General features: G+C 35.2%; 1 protein-coding gene across 1 annotated transcript in view; it reads right to left on the minus strand.

Annotated features, from left to right (window-relative positions):
• LOC116911304 (complement factor H-like) overlaps positions 1-23,056 on the minus strand; it is a 69,552-nt gene that overhangs the window by 35,326 nt on the left and 11,170 nt on the right. The window contains exons 2-4 of the mRNA XM_032915218.1: positions 17,000-17,176; positions 4,791-4,973; positions 3,460-3,636 (exon numbers count right to left, since the gene is read on the minus strand). Coding sequence (XP_032771109.1) covers positions 3,460-3,636; positions 4,791-4,973; positions 17,000-17,176 — 537 coding nt within the window. The remainder of the gene's footprint in view (positions 1-3,459; positions 3,637-4,790; positions 4,974-16,999; positions 17,177-23,056) is intronic.

Here is a 23,056-nt window from a genome sequence, read left to right on the forward strand (position 1 = left end):
ACAGGGTTCTTATATGTAATAAATTAATATACCTTTAAAAATAAGAATATGGGAAATTCATCATTACAATAAAATTCTCTTCATTTTTTTGGCAATTTTGGGAGTTACCAAAAGCTAAACAAACAAAAATGTCCAAAAAGAGAATCAACAAATGGGACTCCTAAAACAGCAAAGATTCTGTAAGGCAAAGAACACTGTCATTAGGACTAAAGGCAACAAACAGATTTGGAAAAGATCTTTACTGCATCAAACAGAGGGTTAATATTCAAAGTATACAAAGAGCAGAAGGAGTTAGATGTTTGATCACATCTCATCGCAATGGAAAAACTCCCAGATCATTTGAAGTAAGCCTGGATAGTGCCAAATCTTGTCTAGTTCTTTTACTTCATGGTTGAGTCTAGAACACTTGACCACCAATCTGCCATCTTTCATTCAATTTTTAGGGACTTATATTGTGCTGACAGATTCCTATCTGTGTGGTCACATTGTCGTTAGTCTTCATTAAATTTGTTACAGAATATAATGTATCACATCAGTTTTTACTGTGAGAACTCACTCCACTTCCTCTCCTCTTGTTCATTCTTGCCTGTCAGACCTGGAGACATTGAAAAATCTGCAAATTTGTTGGGTAACAGTTTCTTTGAGATTGAATTATTCCATCCTTCTAGGGAGCAACTTAAGCAGGAAGGCAAACAAATCAAAAAGGATTTAGGGAGTACCTGAAATTGACCAGATTCAGTAGACTCTTCCTTCCTACAATAAACAAGTTAGCTAGGTTGCTGAGAGTCACTCTTAGATAAGCAAAACTGCAAAGAAAACAAACACTCAGACCACACTAGATGCAAAAATAAAAGACTGAGACCATACAAGCTACTTGGAAGAGTCAAGAACTTTCCCAGCTTTCTGGAAGGGGTTTCTTAAAAAATACACTCCCCAACATAGATTTCCAGTTATACAAAATGCTCCAGGATTCCAGCTTTTTTAAACTGTCAACTATGCTAAGTGGACTTTGGTAAAACAGCTGTCTTTAAGTGATTTCTGCACTACAAGTAATCCCTCAGCCATATGTCTATAAGTAACCCAGTAAAAGTCATGCATCATACTCGTTAATAAAAAAAAAAAAAAAAAAAGTCATGCATCACAAAGTTGGACTTTGGTGGTATCTGTAGTTTGGTCTTCATGGCCTCCCGTGAAGAGATGTTGCTACTTTAAGTCTCAGGCTACAAATTCTGGATAACTCCTTTGACGTTGGTGCAAAGTAGATGACTCCATTTTCCAACACACCTTCCCTTTCTCTGAGTTTTTCTGAGGAGGCCAACCTACAAACGACTCTGCATGTGGAAACTTGAATAGTTCTGACCGACCTACAAATTCAACGTCATCTTTCCTGATAAGAACCCACCCAGCAAGTACCTGGGATTCCTGGAATGCCTCCCCATACAAATGAGGCATCTGCAGAACTTTAAGATCTAGGCACTGAGAATTCCTTTCTACTCTCCTTGATTCATACACCACCCTTATCCACACTGAATAACGTGTATGTATACAAACCCACCTGAAATAAAGGCATGTGCACAAGGTAAGATCATCTAAGAAAGTCAATTCATTAAAATCCTCAGAGAAAGGCTTCTATTCCCATCTACTCACTCCCAGTTGGACTGGGATCCTGTAGACCCCACTGATTCCTCACTGCATTTCATCCTTCCTGCCTGGTAAGCAGTGGTGCTTGGACATCCTAAGGGAGGAAACTTAGGACAGGAACTATTGGCTCCCTAGCTGGGGTGTGTAAACATTTGTGTATCATCTCCTCTGGAAAAGATGTCACCCAACAGGATTGTATGTAAATACTTTCTGTTTTGATCATTTTATATTTGTAATGCTAGGACTGACCTTAAGTTTAAGACACAGACTAACCACATAGTGTCCAGCTGAATCAATAGCTCTCCCTTTGCATTCTATTTTAGCGTCACATTGTACTGTAGAAACCCTGATTTCATCATTTTAAGCTGCTTATAATCAGAGAGAAATTAATGGTAACTATTCATTTATTTTGATTTTTCTTTTTAGATTGAAGATCACTTGTTTCCATTGTTTGCTTATGATTAGTCTTCCTATGTAGCCCAGACTAGTCTGGAATTTAAAACCTTCATACTATGCCTACTACGTGCCAAAATTATAAGTATCTACCACTTGCCAGGTACATACATCCTTAATGAATTATATTTAAGTGTAGCCTTGATCCTACAAATCAAGTTTCTTACTCTCTGGCGCCATTTATTTAGTTTTTTGCAATGCCATTTTTCCTGTATTGTCTCCCCTCATGCTCTTCATGTTTCATGACTTTGTTTCATACTTAAATAATATTTTGTTAATTGGAATCTAGTCTAAATCATAAAGAGTTTGCATTAATGTAAAACCCAATTATACTCGAATCAGAGATATGTGATATAAATAGGCCTTACAAAGAAGTCACTAATTTAATATATTCTTGCTTGTTTGTTTGATTTTAGAAACCAAGACTTACTTTATAGCTCATAATGTCCTTAATCTTATAATTTCTTGTTTCAGAGCCCTAAATGGTGGAATCACAAGCGTATGACATTTACACCTGATGGATGTATAATTTTAAAAACATTCTGTGGCCAGTGAAGTGGCTTCGTCAGTGAGAGTGTGTACCAGCAACCCTGGGGTCTTGGCTTCCTTCCCTGATGCCTATAACAGGTTCTCTTACATCTACATTTACAATGTAGTATTATTTCTTAAAGAAGATGAACGGTCAACCAAGGTGGCCATTTAACATATCAAAGCAGACACTGACCTGTCTCTCTCACTATCACCAATATGTTTACAAAGTTTAGGCTCCTCTCTGCACTGCTCACAACACAGCCTCACTTTAACCCTGCGGATCCAGTTTCACTGCCCTTGCTCCAGCTGTTCCCCTGTATGTAAGTCAGTCATTTGGCTGTCGAGTATCTGGTGCTCTGGGTCTCTCGGTTCCCAGGTACTCTTTTAGCTCCCTCTCTCTTATATCCCTCATTTGCTTCCACTCCCATGGCCTGTTTCAGTTTGGATTCTCCCAGACACTTGTAACTGATTTTCCCCTAATATGTACCGTAAACCTTCTCTTTAGCCAACACCTAATAGCAGTCAGGTTCTCTCTCTGTCTCTCTCTGTCTCTGTCTCTGTCTCTGTCTCTCTCTCTCTCCCCCCCTCTCTCTTTCTTTCTCCCTCTCTCTTTCTAGTGTTCACACATCTATAAACACACACATGCATGCATGTGCACATACAGAATAAATGAATGAATGTAATAAAAATAATAAAAGCAAATACTATCATGACTGGTCTTTCTCCAAGTTTATATTAAATCAGAGGGCAGATTCTAGAAAATTCATTTTTAAGTAACATATGAGTACTTTTTTTTTTGTTTTGTAAAATAAAATTAGACAAGACAGTACTCACCATAACATGAGGGTTTATCAGACCATCCATCAGGAGTACACATTATGGAGCCTTTGGTATGCTTATATTTATTTTCATATCCAATGTGACATTCATAATCTAATTTGTCATTGAGTTTAAACCATGTGCTAACATTTTTAGATTTAGCATTCTCAAACACAGGCACATCACAAGACTCTAATGCAAAATAAAATTGAAAATTTTATTTCTAATGTATCAATGTACAATCTGAGAGATTTCTATGGAAACAAAAGTCTATATACAATAATATATGGTAGCAAGTTAAATACTATATTAAAAGCCCTTAGACAAGTTTCACAGATCAATTTTTCTTATATTTAAGCACATAATACAAATAAAAATGCAGATTCTAAATTTTTTGGAAAGTGTAACAGAATTTTGTACATTATCATCTCATATTTAGTAGTTAATAAAACTTATAAAATATAGAAATGTTGACTAGCTAAATTCAGTACAGGTACCTTGTTAATTACAATTTAATATAAATAATTAGTATAAAGAAATCATTTTAATTTCTGTTTCTTTAACTAGATCCTATAAAAGCAAAATATAAAAACTTTCAAATTAATAAGGTAGAGAATATCTTAAATTGCCTTGTCATTTAAGGTATGTTGTTGAATAATTCTTAATTCAACGAGACAAGATGAACTAATCATTATTCTTAGAAAGCTTTCATTACCCCCCAGCTTATGGACAGGAAACCGGGAAGGGGAAAAACATTTGAAATGTAAGTAAAGAAATATATCTAATAAAAATTTAAAAATTTAAAATAAACTGAATAAAAAACAAAGTTTTTAATAATCCCTAGTCTTAAAACAAGGAAAACTTTTGAAACACTAAAATTTGCTGGTACCTGCAAGCATGTCTTTTTTTTCTAAAACCAAGATACTTGGGAAGAATTTCTATGAGGGACATGTTCTGTGATGAATCTCTATTCACAGTGTCAAACACATAAGGTTATCACATATTTAGAATTTAAAAAATGGGTTTATATCCTCATAAAAATCTTTACATATTAAAACAAAGACTTTGGTATTCAAAGAGGAAAATCTTTTAAAAAGGCAGCTAGTCAAAGAATCTTTCATGAGACATAAAATGGTGTGATATTTCTAAGGCTTTGGAAAGGGAAATGAACTGTTAGTCTACATACTGGAATGCCTCCACAAGGAAAATCTAATAGTTCTGTATATTTTTACTTGAAATCTAATACTCATCTTTCAAATGAAGCTATACTACCCACAACAAAGGATAATAAAGCTGAAATCTTATATGGTATCTGTATAATGGCAACAATATAATGAAATACTCACTAATGCAAGAAGGTTGAGCGGACCATCCAGTTTGTAGGCAAGTGATTGATCCCGATCTTTCTCCATTTGCTGTTGTATATCCCTGTTTACACACATATCGTGTTTTTCTACTTACAGCATATGTTAAATCAGATTCAGAAAAAAATCCATTATCAATTTCTATATCTGACTTTGAGCATGTCTCTAAATAGGGAAACATGTAAGAAAAATGTAAGTACATGTACAGCAGCTTAAAAATTCAGAATTTAAAAATATATTTTAAAAATGCATTAGTCATTTGTACAAAAAGACCTGAAATTATCAAAAATATTCATATTACTGGGTCAAGAAAAATAACTCATAGGTTTAAGGATTAACAAAGAATGACTGAAATTACTCATACATATTACAATTTTTTTGACCAGGTAGATCCATAATCGTATTGAATGTCAGAAAATTTCGAAGTATGGAATTTTGTGTCTTTTTAAAATGTGAGAATAAAATGTCTTTCTAATAGGTATCAAACATATTTACTCAATTAGGGTTCCTGAGGTTGGGGGATGATCTTGGAAAATCTATTCACATAGGTAGTACAGATACCAGTACCAAGAATTTGGAATGCCATAGTGACTGCATACCTAAAAAACAATGGGTTCTAAAACTTCAAGAAGTTCAGAACAAAAAATAACAGAACACTTACCACCAAATCTCCTGTCTGCCAAGTCCCCCTGAGCCATGCCCAGCATCAGTGAGCAGTATCCTTTCCCATGAATTCCATTTTAAGACCTAGGGTTCTTCCTGTACTGATGGATGGTTATCATGGACCACCAGGTGGATAAAGTTCAGTTTAAGCACACAGTCAACAAGAGCTGGGGCAACAGGCACAACTAGAGGCCAGCAATACTATTTCAGCAAGCCCTGGATACCCTAACACAGCTGAAGCTCAAGAAAATGGCCTCCAATCCAATCTTACGAAAATGATAGAGGCCTTCAAAGAGAAAACGAATAAATCCCATAAAGATATACAGGAAATTATACTCAGAGAAAGGAAATCAATAAAATTGTTCAATACCTGAAAATAGAAATAGAAGGAAGAAGAAAAGCACAAAATCTGGGAATACTTTTGGTGGCAAATTTAGGTAAGAGACCAGGAATTACCATTCTCCTTGTACCTATTCATATAGTACTTGGAGTTTTACCTAGAGCAACAAGAAAACCTAAAGAGATAACGGGGATACAAATTGGAAAGTAAGAAGTCAAAGTAGCACTATTTGCAGATAATGTGATAGAATATATATATATATATATATATATATATATATATATATATATATATATATATGTGTGACTAAACCACTACCAAAAGACTATACATGGACTGACCCAGGGCTCCAACTGCATGTGTAGCAGAGAATAGCTTTGTTCAGGCACCAGTGGAAAGGAAAAGTCCTTGGTCCTGCCAGTGGTCCTGCCAAAGACCCCCAGTGCAGGTTGGGGAGGACAATAAGGAGGATGTATAGGGGAAATACCCATATGGGGGAGGGGGAGAGGAGGGAATGGGGGCTTATGGACAAGAAACCGGGAAGGGGAATAAGCTTTGAAATGTAAGTAAAGAAATCTATAATAAAAAAATTAAAAAAAAATAAAAGAAAAGAAAAAAGTGGGAGAGTGCAGTTTGGGGGTGGCTATAATCAAAATAAAAATTGTTAGGAATAAATTAAAATATTCCATCAAAACAAAGAATATAAAAGTGACTCCAAAAATACTGCCTGAGAACTCCTGTAGCTGGTAAACATCTTCAACAAAGTGGTGCCATAAAAAAATTAACAGAAATGAATCAGTAACCCTTTATATAAACAATAAATGGGCTGAGAAAGAAATGGGAAACAATACCCTTCATGATAACCACAAATAATGTAAAATATCTTGGTATAACTCGAACCAAGCAAGTGAAAGATCTATATGACAAGAACTTCAAGATATTGAAGAAAGAGACTGAGGAAGATATCAGAAAATGAAAAGATCTCCTAGGCGCATGGATAGTCAGTATTAACTGTAAAAATGACCATAATACCAAAAGCAATCAACAGATTGAATTCAATTCCTATCAAAATTCCAAAACAATACTTTACAGACCTTGAAGGAACAATACTCAACTTCATATGGAAAATTAACAACCCTGGATTGCTAAAACAACCATGTACAATAGAAGAACTTCTGGACCTATCACTGTCCCTGATTTCAAGGTATTCTATAGAGGAATAGTAATCAAACTTGCATACTATTGATGTGAAATCAGACAGATTTCTCAATGAAATCATATCAAAGACCAAGAAGTAAAACCACACTCTTAAAGACCCTTAATTTTTGGAAAAGAAGCCAAACTTATATATGTGGAAAAAAAAGTATTTTCAACAAATGGTCTAACTGGGTGTCTACATACAGAAGAGTACAGATGAAATGATATCTGTCAATCTCACAAAATTCAAGTACTAGTGGATTAAAGACCTTGACACAAACACAGATACACCAAATATGATAGAAAAGAAAGTGAAGAACAGCCTTAAGCTCACTGACACAGGAGACAACTTCCTGAACAGAAAACCAACAGGTCAGACACCAAAATCAACAATTAGTAAAAGGATCTCATGAAATTGAATATCTTCTGTAAGGCAAAGGAGATTGTAAAAACAGTAATCTTAAAATAAATGTAACAGTAGATTAATCTAGCCACTGTATTTCTTTGCCTTATGTTATTCCCTAGTAACCACATAGAAGAAATAAGATCTATTCAAAACTGTACAATAGCTGAGCAGTTAAATAATCTACCTTTACCTCCTAAGCTAATCTGCCTATCTCCCAGACCCTTCTCTTGATATTTGCATTTTGTTACTTATCTGGCTCTTCAGACCCCTTCTTTTTGGATCAAATAACTCCATCCTGTCACTGATCTGCCTCTCCCCTTCCTGCTCTTCCTTTCTTTTGCTGGCATATATCTCATCGTATTCTCTGTTCGCCCAGCCATTGGGTGATTAGCAATTATTGACAAGGCAAAGAATAAATGGTAAGAATTGTTGACACAAACTTAAGATAGGCGATTTTTGGTATAAGCATTACAGACTGTATCCTATTGAAACAAAATATGATGGGCAAGAAACCAGCATTTGAATCACCCAAGGGTAAACTTTACAGAGAATACAAAACACTAAGCTTACAAGATACCACCAACGGGACATCGCAGCAGCCTACAGAATGGAGAGAAATAGAGAAGAAAAAAAAAACGGACTAGAACTTTGTAGATATCCATAGTTGTCCTCCAGCATCTTTACCTAGTTGTAGAGACAGGTCTTAGCACAATTTAACCCTCTGTGATACAGAAGAAGAGAAAAGTAACACTACCTTAAATAGTAAGGTCAAAGATTCTAAGCCCACCAACCATGTGAGATATTCAAACTGGAAGAATTCCTTTGATCACTCTTACACTTTTGAAAGACCTCAGAATTTTATCCACATTCCAAAACACTAATTGGAAGGAAAATATCTTAAACTACTCTAATAAAATTTCACACAATGAGCACATAAATTTCATACTTCCAATCCCACAGGTTTCTAGTCTCAGGCACTGGCTGCAAGAGTTCCATCACCGTACTGCTTCTTTTCTCAAAGGATTGCCCTGGAGGCATAAGAAAATGCATTTGTGGCAATACCTTGCCCCTTGAAGAAAAAAAATATCCAAGAAACTCATTTGCTAATGCTCAAAGCCCATTGTAGTCAAGTATCAACAGTTAAACCACAACCACACACATAAATCCATGGAATGACAACCAAGAGTATGAAGGGAACTGACTGCAGCATGGACCCATATCAGTTACATGCGATTCAGTTATATATTAAATAAAAGCAGAAATTAAAACAAAGTGAGTATTTGTGGTGGTGGTCATATTCTAAACTGAAATAATGAATTAGAGATATAAAAGGAATTATGTTCACAACAGACAAACACATTTATACATAATTTGAACTTTAAACTATACTCTAAAATCTTTCTAAATGAATTAAACAGACTTGGAAGATGAAAAGTAGAGATGGAGCTGAAAGGGACTGGATATAGATTTCTCCTAAGAGACACATCTAGACCATGTTCAATACAGAGGTCAATGCTAGCAGCAAACCACTGAACTGAGAACAGGACCCCATAGGGGGAATTAGAGAAAGGATTGAAAGAGTTGAAGGAACTTACAACCCCATAAGAACAACAATGCCAACCAACCAGAGCTTCCAGGGACTAAACCAATACTGAAATACTATACATGGATTGACCCAGGGCTCCAACTTCGTATGTAGCAGAGAATAGCCTTGTTGGGACACCAGTGGAAGGGGAAGCCCTTGTTCCTGCTAGGGTTGGAACCCCAGTGCAGGAAAATATGGGGAGAAGTAAAGGGGATGGATGGGGGAATACCCATATGGGGGAGGGGGAAAGGATGGGGGTGCTTATGGAGAGGAAACAGGGTAAGGGAATAAGATTTGAAATTTAAGTAAAGAAATATATCTAATAAAAAAATGCAGGCTGAGCAAGCAAAAAAAAATCAAAAACAAACAAACAAACAAAACCCTCAGGTGAAAACAGATGATAGCAAGGATGTGGTGAAAGAGGAACACTCCTCTATTGCTTGTGGGATTGCAAACTCATACAACCACTCTCCATATCAATCTAAAGGATCCTCAGATATTTGGACATTGCACTACCTGAGGACCAAGCTATACCACTTCTGGGCATATACCCCAAAGATGCTTCAACATATAACGACGACACATTCTCCACTGTTTTCATAGCAGCCTTATTTATAATGGCCAGAAACTGGAATGAAGCCAGATGTCCTTCAACAGAGGAATGGATACAGGTAATGTGGTACATCTATTCAATGGATTACTACTCAGCTATTAAAAACAATGACTTCATGACATTCATAGGCGATATAACTAGAAAATATCATCCTGAGTGAGGTAACCCTATCACAAAAACACACATGGTATGCAGTCACTGATAAGTGGATATTAGGCCAAAAGCTCAGATTACCCAAGACACAATCCTCAGACCATATGAAGCTCAAGAAGAAGGACAAAGGGCAGATGCTTCAGTCATTCTAGGAGGAGATATGGAGACAAACATTGGAGCAGAAACTGAAAGAATGGCCATTCAGAGACTGCCCCACCTGGGAATCCAGCCCATATACATACAGCCACCAAACCCAGACTATATTGCTCATGCCACAAAGTGCATGCTGACAGGAGCCTTTTATAGCTGTCTACTGATAGGCTTAGCCAGAACATGATAAAAACAGAGGTGAATGCTAGCAGCAAACCCTTGAACTGAGAATGGGGTCCATGTTGGAGGAATTAGAGAAAGAATCAAAAAAGCAACCCCACAAGAACAACAATAACAACCAACCAGAGCTCCCAGGAACTAAACCATTACCCAAAGACTATATGGATATACCCATTGTTTCTGCTGCATATGTAGCAGAGGAGGGCCTTATTGAGCAACAATGGGAGGAGAAGCCCTTGGTTCTGCCAAAGCTGGACCCCCAGTGTAAGGGAATTAGAAGAAGAGGGAGGGGAATGGGAATGGGAATGGGAATGGAAAACTGGGTTCTGAGATAACATTTGAAGTATACATTAAAAAATATCCAATAAAAAGAACAAAAAAAGAGAAAAATATAGATGCTATAAATTTACAATGTCAGCAGTAATGGGAACAATATCCTTATACTTTTTAACCTATTAGAAAAAACATAATTATGGGATACTATACAGACTCATGTCAGGTAATTTTATTTACTGAATGGTAAAATACTGACTGAGGTATCTTCTAATTAAGAGAGTTACTGACAATATAATAAATAGTAAAGTTTTCCAAAGGTTTGTTGCTAGTTTTCTTCAACAGACTTGTCTGAACGATCAGTATATAAACACAGAGCATATACACTGCCTGTAAAGACATCTCATTTCTTACGTATGAAGATATGTTTGGGATGGCTCTTGGCTTCATATTCCTATGCTTCTCTGTCCTCAGAGCTCTTGTTCTTGGAGGTTTGGGGAGGTAGAAAGACACACCATTGTGAAAGTTAATCACTTTACACTAAGCTACATCCTGCTCATCTTTTTCACACTCTGCTTCTTCTGCTCCTTGCTCTTCATCAGATATCCCAAGATGGCCACATGCATCCTACAGCAAACCACATTTGGTGTTGTGGTCACAGCATCTATTTCTACTGTGATGGCCAGAGCAATGTGCAGTTCCATTTTCAAGTTTACTATCACAAAGTAAACTATGAGATGTCTGCTGGTAAAAGGAGCACCTAATTTTGTTATTCATATTTGTAATTTTTAACTTTTTAAGATATATATATATATATATATATATATATATATATATATATATTCCTCAGACACACCAGAAGAGGGCATCAGATTTCATTATAGATGGTTGTGAGCCAACATGTGGTTGCTGGGATTTGAACTAAGGACCTCTGGAAGAGCAGTCCGTGCTCTTAACCACTGAGCCATCTCTCCAGTCCCTAATTTTTAACTTGTAAAGTTAGCTGACAACACTCATGTTGGTTAATTATAAAAGTTAAAAATTAGTAGATTCAGTAAAAGGCATAGACCATACTACTCACTAAGAAAAAAGATAGATACCATCAATACCATTGCTTTGATAGAAAAATAATTCCACATCTATGCATGAACAGGTTCAAACACTATCTTTTTTTCTACCTAGAACATAAAGTGCTACTTAAATTCATAGTTATATCATATTTAACAGTAGAAAATTTCAATTATACTATAGTGAGAATCTCCATATTGATTCCAGCCAAACATTTATTATACATGAAAATGCTTGTTCTAAAAATTCAAGGATCCCAAGCAATGGGACACTTTTCAAAATGCTTTAGGATCTAGACATTTTAAACCTAATGTAAACATTTGCAATGTGTTGATAAAAAAATTCACATTTCTCTATATATTTCCATAACCTACACTATTTTTATTATTTAAAAATTTTAAATGTAATTGATTCAAAGGGGGAATTGAAGGCCTAATATACTAAAAAACTTTAAGCCTTATATAATGTAGTACCCACTAAAGAAGCCTGTAATGTTATTAAATGTACAAACACACAGAGCAGTGGAGTATAACAGAAAGTCAACTGCCATAAATATATAACACCAGAACTGATTTGGCAAGAATTAATGGCAGTTACATAGTGGAATATAGTCTTTTATCAAAAAGAAAATCAATATGTAGACATTTAAATGTAAAATAATTAGCTTAACCTTATTTGTCACACTCATATAAAATGGACACCAAAAGATTCAAATCCTAAGTGTAAAATATAAACTTCTAGATATTTGTCTACTTTTGTAAACATCTACTTTTGTCTTAGCGATGACATTTTTGGGGACACAAAATGACAAATAGGTGAGGAAATTTTGATATGTTAAATGGTGTAAGAATGAAAATTTGCTTCTCTTTACAAAAATAGTGTCAACTAGAGATGATAGATTGAGCCTTTCTCTCCATCCATGCTGGAATTTGACTGGCTTGAGTTTGAGAAGATTTTATATAAGAGATCACAGGGAGGAGGAGACACAGAGAAAGGGATGACCATTGTCCAGGGGCTCAGCACACAACCTGGAGGTTTTGTTGTTGTTATTTGTTTTGTTTTGTAATGTATTGTTTTTATGAACAACATGTTGGTAGGTAGGGACAGGGTGATACAGAACAAGCTGGAGAAGGAGATAGATATGAGTAAGCTGTGTGATAGTAGCAAAGATCTAGTAAAAAAGAGAAATGTCAAATGGAGATGTTTTTATTGGAAGACTGAAAATAGAGCTATATGTGTAAGGAAATCCCGTTGAAGAACACTAGCCCACAAAAAGCCAACAGACATAATATACTAAGTTCAGGGAATCACAGAGCTTGCAGTTCCTCATTATATCATGACAACCACTATTGAATTGTTTTAATACATGTATAAAATGTCAGATTGCTTGAACTCAACTTGTCTCAGCCTCAGTCTTGCTTAGATTGCTCTAACACCAACTAGTTTTAATTTTCACCAACCATTTTAGGAGTACCTGGTTTGTTAAGTAATCCCTAGAACTTATTTATAATTAAGTAGTCTCAAAATTCAATAAAAAATCAAACAAATAATGAAGATGAAATGAGCAAATCTCTGAAGAACTTTTTTCTGATTAGACATGAAGTGGTTGATGAGCTGTAAAAAGAACAGTGTTCTTCAGCTTTCTTCCCTGACATGTGAGATGCTACCACTGAGGACTTATAATCCCGTGATAGTGAAAAAGATACTTTCCCAGAGTTTTCATGTGTGAATATAGAATCACAGTTGCAGAAAACTAACATACATCTACTGTTGATCTAACAAATCATGTCTGCCAAAAACGAAAAAAACAAGTAAATTCCTCCATGGTTTTAAAGCCTGCTAACAACCATGACCTGCATACCAAGACATTGCTAAGGGTATAATCAGGGAAGGTATATAACTGTGGTAACCAATCGCTTAATAATTAGGCCTAAGTCACAAACAATAGTTCGGAATTTGTGCCTGATCCTAAAAACCCAACTCCCCTAAAGGAAAACCTATTACTGCTACTTTGATAAACCAATACAATTTTTAAAGATATTGTAAATAAGTATTCTTGTATATGCAGTTATGTGCTGTACCCTCTCCTCACCAAAGAAGCTTCTAGTTTTGTAGCAAATGAAGATTAATACAGAAATCCACACCAGGTCAAAAATTGAGAGAAATACTAGGTCTAGAAGAAACGATACCAGTCAATTCTTCAAGTCAATCTCTACACCAAAGGCTTAGGGATCTTTGTGGAAGAAGGAAGTAAAAAGATTATGAGAGCCAGAGAACCAGCTCGCCTGCTGTGAGATAGTGTCATGTGTATATATATATATATATATATATAAAACATGGAAATAACACCCATGACATCACAGAATTTTGATTGTCTAAATAAATTCAGCACAATACCAATTGACATGTCAAATCACAGAAGTAAATTCCCCCAATCATTGCCCTTAGCTGAAGAGTAATAGATAATCAATACTTGCTGGGAGAGGGAAATCAATCATCTCTAACAAGTCTTTCTCTGCTAAGTTATCCTATCCCAAGTGATCATGCCTAGACACAAGTAGATTCAAGCAGAACTGAGTGGACTTAGTAGGTTGTACAAGTGTGTGTGTGTGTGTGTGTGTGTGTGTGTGTGTGTGTGTGTGTGTGTGTGTGTGTAATTATACTTATAGAAGTAGAGGTCCAGAAGATAAGAAAAGAGGAAAAGAATGAAGTAGGTGGGAGGAGAATGACAACACGATGTACTCATATATGACGGATGCATTTTTAAAAATATAACAAGCTACTCAACTCTCAGCAGAGAATCTTCTATTCAAAGAAGAATTCATATGAAACAGATATCTACAAGTGATCAGCTTGCAGAATAAAAGACTGATATATCCAGTGCTACATGGAATATCTTTATCACAGTTTTCTCCTGTCATTTCAAGAAACAGAAGAAAAATTTGTAGAAACCATATAACATCCAGGTTGATGACTATGAGGAAGCAGTATTTTCCAGACCCAGTAAAGAAGATGCCTGTATGAACTCAGAAGGGTAGTGGGAGTATGCCCAGTGCCTGCACAAGGCAGTCCAACTCCATCACATTGAGGGATGGTGGGAACCGAATCCCATCTTATCTGAGGGGCTATTGGCAATTAACAGCTCTTGGTGAGGGGAGAATATTTTTTCATGGTAAAGAGACTCACTGTCAATTTTAATAGCACACATACAAGAGTACAAATATATCACAATTTGGACTTCATCGGTTGGTTTTAGGGGAGAAAGCAACAAAGGAATGAAAAATAACACAAAGTTAGGTAGAAGGAAAGGCATATACCTGAGAGTAGTTCTGGATGGGGAAATGTGAAATTACCAAGAAGGATAATCTCAGAAAAATAGAATTATTTTTAATGTGTCAAATTTAAGTGAAAGCACTTAAAGTTAATATATATATATATATATATATATATATATATATATATATATATATATATATATATACCATGAGCCAGGCTATTAAAGAAAATATTCAAAAATGTCATAAGGAATTGTATCTTAGATAAGTAAATGATTATAATATAAATTATACAATAAAACATCCAATCAGAAAGGGATTTTGGAAGTAATTGTTGTTATCAGTCCACTAGGTAAATAAACTAGAATAATATGTATGCTCCTTAGCTGGCATATTTAGAAGTTTAAGGAGAAACGAGTCCACTGGAAGTGTGCTCATTGCTGCCATGGATGCAAAATGTCCCAAACATCCTGAAATTCTGCATGCCAGATTCTCACAGCCATAGTTCTCCTCAATTTCAGTTTTAAATATTTATCTAAGATTATTTTACAAATTCAAATACAATGATTTATTTTCAAACTTTCATAAATAGGTCAAGCAATTGCCAAAATTTAAAATACTCAGAATGTTCATAAATGGCATTGATACCTTAACTATTGTATATCCATATAAACATAAATCTTTCCATCACAGAGATCAGTTATGATACAAGTCATGACATGGTAGAATGACACAGGAATTGTAATGAAAAGTAACAGAATTCAGTTTGAAAACATGATACAAAAATATAGTGATAGCATGTAGTAGAAGCGCAACACTGCAATAACAAAAGAAAAGTTATTATATAACCCTGGGGAGTTGATCAGAGACTGAAGAGGAAGGGAACAAGAGAATTTTCTAAAGGAGTAAACTTGTTCTAGTTTGATGGAGTTTAATCTTATAAGCACACCCATTTGTTAACGGCATTGACCTGAACACTAAATAAGCTGATTCCTAAAGAAAAATATTTTTCAAAGGTGAATCCTTAGAAAGTGAGCATAAAGATGTCAGTTGTTTAATGTCTTGTTGATTTACTTCAAGTAAGAAATCCAAAGCAATCTACCTGGATAGGTCATAGAAAAGTAAAAATCCACAGAAATATGAAAGATATCACAGTATGTTCACAGTGATCATTCCAATTAACAAAGACCATAGAAAAATATGTAAAATTAAGAACAGAAATAAAAATTAAATGAAGAATAACTATCATATAATAACAGTACAAATTTTAAACAGTTCATTATTATTAATCATATAAAATATTAAATCACCAAAGATGTAAAATTTTAGAGATGAATACAATATTGCCAAGCTACCTCTAAAGAATAAAACTAAGAAAAATTTCATGAGAAAAAAGTAGTACAATAGAAGGTATTTGATGAAAACTCAATAGCATATTAAAATTTTAAATATATATCATGTTCCTATATAAGAAGACTCAATATTATTATATGATTTGTTATTTTAAAATTGTTTAGAAAATTCAAGAAGTTAATAAAATCTAACCAAGATTATTCAAAAAGAGTTGGAACCTTAAATATAAACAAAGAACATATTTATTATGTGTATATCTCAGAAATTTATTGTTAGAATTCTTAATGTTCTAGCTCCTTGAATTATAAATGTATGAATTATGAATAAATGAATTTGAAAAATTAAAATGACTAACTTCAAGCTCACCTAGCACTGTTTTTCTTAAAACCCAAATCATAATGAAATGAATGTGCACTGATTGCATTTTGTTATAATATTTATAGATACTTACTTTGAAAAAATATGACATCATGCAGAAGTCAAGGTTATAGAATAAGGAAATAAACACTGACACAAGTGTATATGAGAAACTATTTTTTGGAGGAAAACTAGTCGGTGCACAATGTCCCAGAATTCCTTCCCAGTCCATCATAGAGGATTCTGAGAAAATTATATGTGCTTTAAAATATCATATTACTACTTGAATACAAGAACATAGTTATTATCATACGTTAATTTTAAACTATAGTTATATAACTGTTTTGAGTCAATGACAAAGTAATTTCTAAATATATAATAGTATGAATTGAAGTAAACTTTACTCAATGTTTTCTTGTATTGTGGCCTAATTTCTATTGATGTGTTTGCTATGGATGCTATATGCTTGTTAAGAATCCTAACTTATACACACTTTAAAGAATGAAACATTTGCCACAGTTAATATAGACAGGATGGAGAGTCAAAAGCATCTTTTGATCTCAGGGCAGGTTACTTACCAGAAGGGATGCATATGGGTTGAGGTGTCCAGCCACTCTCTGTACATGTAATTGTATCCTGACCATTTGGAAGGTTGAAGCCTTTATAACAGTTGACTTTGACAGACTGATCTTGTACAAACTTTCTTTCCAAGAATAAAGAATAACCATTTTCCACATAATGCAAAACACATTCCTCTAAGGATCACACATACACAAAAGTGATAAAAATAAAAACAATTAAAACCTCATTTAATTTAAAATAAACTAACTTAAATTTACCTTTATAACCACTTAATAGCATACATTACATTCTAAATAAAACTAATACTGACTGTCAAAAGATTAGCATTTATCTTTAGTTTTCATAAATAGAATATGCAATTGGTGAAGGCATTCTCATATTCCCTACTATTGATGTTCATTTCATGTAAGCTGTTTTAAAGGTACATTGGTTTCTTTGCTCACAAACTCTGTTAGTTCTCCTTTTTCATGAGAAATGTAAATGTAATTATGTATCTACTCTTCTCTTTTTGTTTGTAAGAATTAGGAATTTCATGAAGTTGTTATTTTTAAACATGATGTATTATAGACATTGACTTACTGAGGCATGGGACTGCAGGTTCCCAGCCTTGTATTGTGCAAAGCAGGTAGTCTGAATGTGACCCTGAAGGAGTCACAAATCCACTGTTGCAGTAATAGTGGAACTCCTTTACTGTAGAGATTGCCAAGTAGAATCTATATATATCTCCTTTATATAGATGTCCATTTTTGATTTGTGAAAAATTATATTTTTAACTTACAGCAAACAAATAAAATAAACAGAAAAACACTAATATTAGAGATAAACAACTTAATCAATAAATTACTTCCTATTAATTAAAATAACTATGTGAGAAAAGACAGAGTCCACGACAAGGAAATAAATAGAAGTCAGAGAACTGAAGAATGTAAGAATATCTTTCCCCATGAAAAAATTTTATACCTGAAAGCTCACCAGATAAGTGGATCCAAGGATATTTGTTAATATCCAATATGGTAACTATTTAATTAAATTTGAATTGGCACTGAAATTTAATGATTACATCATAGTAATTTATTCTTGTACCTTTATACTGAAATGCTATATTGTTCATTGTATTAATGACTTTATAAGTAATATTAAATTATTTTTTCTATTCTATATTTCTCCTTGTAAATAATAAGTACTTGAAATATTATATTATTATTATTATTTCCAAATTCCTCATTTTCATGTGGGCACAGGTGAATCTGTCTTTTTCAACCTTATAGGTGATTCCTTGAAACAAATCTCACATTCCCGAAAGTGAAGGATCAGCACTGGGGCTCATCACTGAAGGCAGCCTCATGTAACATCTTATACTTTCCATAGGCTGCTAACGTCCGTATCAACGGGGATGGTTTTTCCACTTTACTGTTGACTCAGGCTACTCACAAGTCTGATTAATATATTTACAACTTTTTAAATAAGTACTTGTACTTCTTTTTTGACCTGTCACTGAAACTTACAGTTATCACTGCTACATTTCATCCTACTACAGATTCAACATGGCATAAAAAATCAATTTGAAGAATCTGTCTTAATGATTCATGATCATCATCCCTTGAATTGTTCTAGTTTTGAACTCATACTATCTTTTCCCCAAGTAGTAAAACATTTGATAAAAGAAATGAGCAATTGAATATGCCTGAGAACAGAGCAGTATACATGTCGAGTAGAAAAAGTTAATTCAATTGCAGAGAGGTTAATTGCCTTCATCCTATCCATAAAAAACACCAGAAATTCCACTGTAAAATGACTCAAATTCAGATGTTTTAAGGCGTTGGGACAGTCCAGATGTATTTGGGCAGGACAATGTTGTAGGTACTCAAACATCGCTGGGTTTGACCTTCACTGTGCTACACAAATTCCACAACTAAAATTGCAAACCTACTGATAAGCCCATGGCTGAATGTCATTAGGTTGAGGAAGATGAGTTTAATTCTGCTATTAAGAAGATTTGACCTAAGATTGCACAATATTCTAAATATATGTATATATTTATAGACCATCAACAGTCTCCACATTTGTCAGAAGAGCATCTCTTTTCCAGTAAAGTGTGATGAAAGTAGATGTTTATTTGGAGGCCAATGCTCTGGTTTTGCTTGTATTCTGGTGCTAAACTCTATAACCCAGTATCTGGTTACTCCAAGAGGAGCGGATCTTCACATATACCATGTTTTATTGTATAAACTTTGCCCCCCATCCCCCCAATAAAGATACTTACAGCCTGGGCTGGGCAAAAGAGAGTGGGCAGAGCAAAAATTCAGGGGCTCAAGCATAGAAACAAGGAGGAGAGATGTGAAGGAAGAAGACACTGTAGTGTGGGTGAATCTTAGGTGCCTGGCTATGAGGGCTGGCCTGTTGGAGTAGGAGCAGGGTTTAAGTGGATCATGGGAAGTGATATCCTGGATTTATTGACAAGGAAGTAGACAAAATAGAGTAGAAGAGAAAAGACTACTCTATGTATTATAGCTTTTGTCTTTTATTTGGGAACTATATGGTCTAAGTATGGTTAGAAAAACCCAGAATAATATTTACTACATTTCATATTATACAGAGTACTAGCAGTAAGGAGAAGGCGTGCTTAAATGTAAATGAGACATTTACACTATTTTCTCCAATGTTTAATGAGCATAAGGGTGAAGGGACACAAGACTCTAAAAGCTAAAAATGTAGTGGTCATGGCTATGAAATACCTTCTGGGTTGACATAGTCATTATAAACACAAACTCTGAACAGTTACAAATGCTGCATTGATTACAAGAATGGACCATCACTATGCAAGCTAGAATGGAGTAAGGTCTCAAGGAATCATGACCCTCTCCTCTAAGCTAATTCATACTGATATATTTAAGAAAATGAGGTATATACTCACTTCCTAGTAAGGAAAGCAGGTTCAACAATATTAATCCAAATGTTATATACATGGTCTGGGTTAAAGGAAATAGATCACACATCAAAATTCTAATTTATAAATCTTGGAAAAGGTGAGGTGCTATTGAGAGAATAAGAGGGCTATGAGAGAAGGTTAGGAGAAAGAACATAAAAAGTATATTATGTATAATAAGTAACTATGTATATAATATATAATATGTAATTCTTTACATATTATTTTGAAGTTGTCAATGAACTAAGTATAGTGAGAAGAATAACATGGCACCATCATAAAAATAGACATGTAACACTGGGTTAGAAATGAAAACCCAGTTTTTTAAAAAGAAGTCAAAAATACACATGGCAGCAACAACCCAGTTTTTTAAAAAGAAGTCAAAAATACACGTGGCAGAAAAAGAGAGGAAACCCGCTGGTCCAGGTCCATAGCTCCCTGCTCCCAAACCCCGTGGGAGAGAGAGCTGATCGCCCAGAAGTGTGGGCAATCCTGAGAGTGCAGGGCAGGAAAGACTGCCACTTCTACCCATCTTTGCCCACAACTCTGGCCCAAGAGGAAACTATATAGTGCCTCTGGGTACAGAAAGATGGGGGCAGTCAAGCTGCTGGATCCCTGCAGTCGAGACTGCACCCAGAATTGAACAGATCCAGTCAAACAGCTCCCTGCACCCAAATCCTGTGGGAAGCAGAGCTAGACCTTCAGAGGGGCAGACATGCCTGCGAAATCAGAGGAGACTACTCTCTGCCCACATTTCTGACTCTACAGCACAAATGACAACACACACAAAACAACAAAAACAAAATAGAGGAGAATACTAAAGGGGTATGCATAATCGTGATCAAGATAATTTAAACTTAGTTTTAGAGCAAAAGGCCTCTCTTGAAAGGATTAATGGTTTCCTGGCTTTTTATGTGGGGTGATAAAGATCCAATCTGGGTACTTACTACTGTGCAGAAAACATTTTACACACTACAAACAATCTGAAGAGAAAAAATCTAATAAGTTGGAAGATAATTTTAAGAAATTTATTCTGGCCTGGTCTCCACCTCTGCCTAGTTAAGGCTGTCCAAAAGTCCTCTGGACCCAAAGTCTGCACGGAGACAGCTGGTCTCCCAGGCATGCTCTCACTCTTAAGACCACAGGTAAGATCATAGATTCACAAGATCACAGATTCACAGACCCACAGGAGATACAAGCTCCAGTCAGAGACAACAAGACCAAGTAACTTCAGAAATAACCAGATGGTGAGAGGCAAGCACAAGAGCCTAAGCAAAAGAAACCAAGGCTAATTTACATCATCAGAGCCCAGTTCTGCCACCACAGCAAGTACTGGATAACCCAGCACACCAGAAAAGCAAGATTTGGATTTAAAAATCACATCTCATGGTAATGATAGAGAACTTTTCCCCCCCATCTTTATTAAATTGGGTATTTCTTATTTACATTTCAAATGTTATTCACTTTCTTGGTTTCCATGCCAACATCCCCCTAACCCTTCCCCCTCCCCTTCTATATGGGTGTTCCCCTCCCAATCCTTCCCCCATCACCGCCCTCCCCCCAACAATCCCATTCACTGGGGTCCAGCCTTGGCAGGACCAAGGGCTTCCACTTTTAAGAAGGACATAAATAACCCCTTAAGGAAATATAGAACAATACAGGTAAACAAGTAGAAACCCTTAAAGAGGAAACACAAAAATCCCTTAAAGAGTTACAGGAAAACACAAACAAACAAGTAAAGGAATTGAACAAAACAATCCAGAATCTAAAAATGGAATTAAAAACAATAAATAAATCACAAAGGGAGACAACCCTGGAGATAGAAAACCTAGGAAACAGATCAGGAGTCATAAACACAAGCATCACCAACAGAATATAAGACATAGAAGAGAGAATCTCAGGGGCAGGAGATATATAGAAAACATTGGCAAAATAGTCAAAGAAAATGCAAAAAGCAAAAAGCTCCTAACCAAAAACATCCAGGAAATCCAGGACGCAATAAGATCAAACTTAATGATAATAGGTATAGAAGAGATCAAAGATTCCTAACTTAAAGGGCCATTAAATATCTTCCACAAAAATTATAGAAGAAAAACTTCCCTAACCTAGAGATGCCCACAAACATAGAAGAAGCCTACAGAACTCCAAATACATTGGACCAGAAAAGAAATTCCTTCTGTCACATAATTGTCAAAATACAAAACAAAGAAAGAATATTAAATGCGGTAAGGGAAAAGGGTCAAGTAACATATAAAGGCAGATCTATCAGAATTATACCAGACTTCTCAACAGAGACTATGAGAGCTAGAAGATCCTGTGCAGATGTCATATAAACCCTAAGAGAACACAAATGCCAGCCCAGGCTACTATAATTAGCAAAACTCTCAATTAACATAGATGGAGAGACCAAGATATTCCATGACAAAACCAAATTTACACAATATCTTTCCACAAATCTAGCCCTACAAAGGAAAATAGATAGAAAACTCCAAAAGATGGAGGGAAAATACACCCTAGAAAAAGCAAGAAATTGATAGTCACACAAACATAATTCCACCTCTAACAACAAAAATAACACAAAACAACAATAACTATTCCTTAATATCTCTTAACATCAGTGGATTCAATATATACCAGCAACACTTCTATAAAGGTATAATTATGCTCACACCTAAACCACGCAAAGACCCAACAAAGAAAAGAACTTCAGACCAATTTCCCTTATGACTATCTATGCAAAAATACTCAATAAAATTCTCACAAATCACATTCAAGAACACATCAAAATGACCATTCATCCTGATTGAGTAGGCTTCATCCCAGGGATGCAGGGATAGTTCAATATATGGAAATCCATCAGTGCAATCCACTACATAAACACTCTCCAAATCCACAGGATCATTTCATTAGATGCTGAGAAAGCATTTGACGAAATTCCACACCCTTTCATGATAAACATCTTGGAAAGATCGGGAATTCAAGATTCACGCCTAAACATAGTTAGAAGCAATATACAGCAAACCAGTAGCTAACGTCAAACTAAATTGAGAGAATCGTGAGCAATCTCACTAAAATCAGGGACTAGACAAGGCTGCCCACTCTCTCCCTACTTATTCAATATAGTTCT

Source organism: Rattus rattus, chromosome 10 (genome assembly GCF_011064425.1).
Source record: "Rattus rattus isolate New Zealand chromosome 10, Rrattus_CSIRO_v1, whole genome shotgun sequence".
Classification (NCBI taxonomy): Eukaryota; Metazoa; Chordata; class Mammalia; order Rodentia; family Muridae; genus Rattus; species Rattus rattus.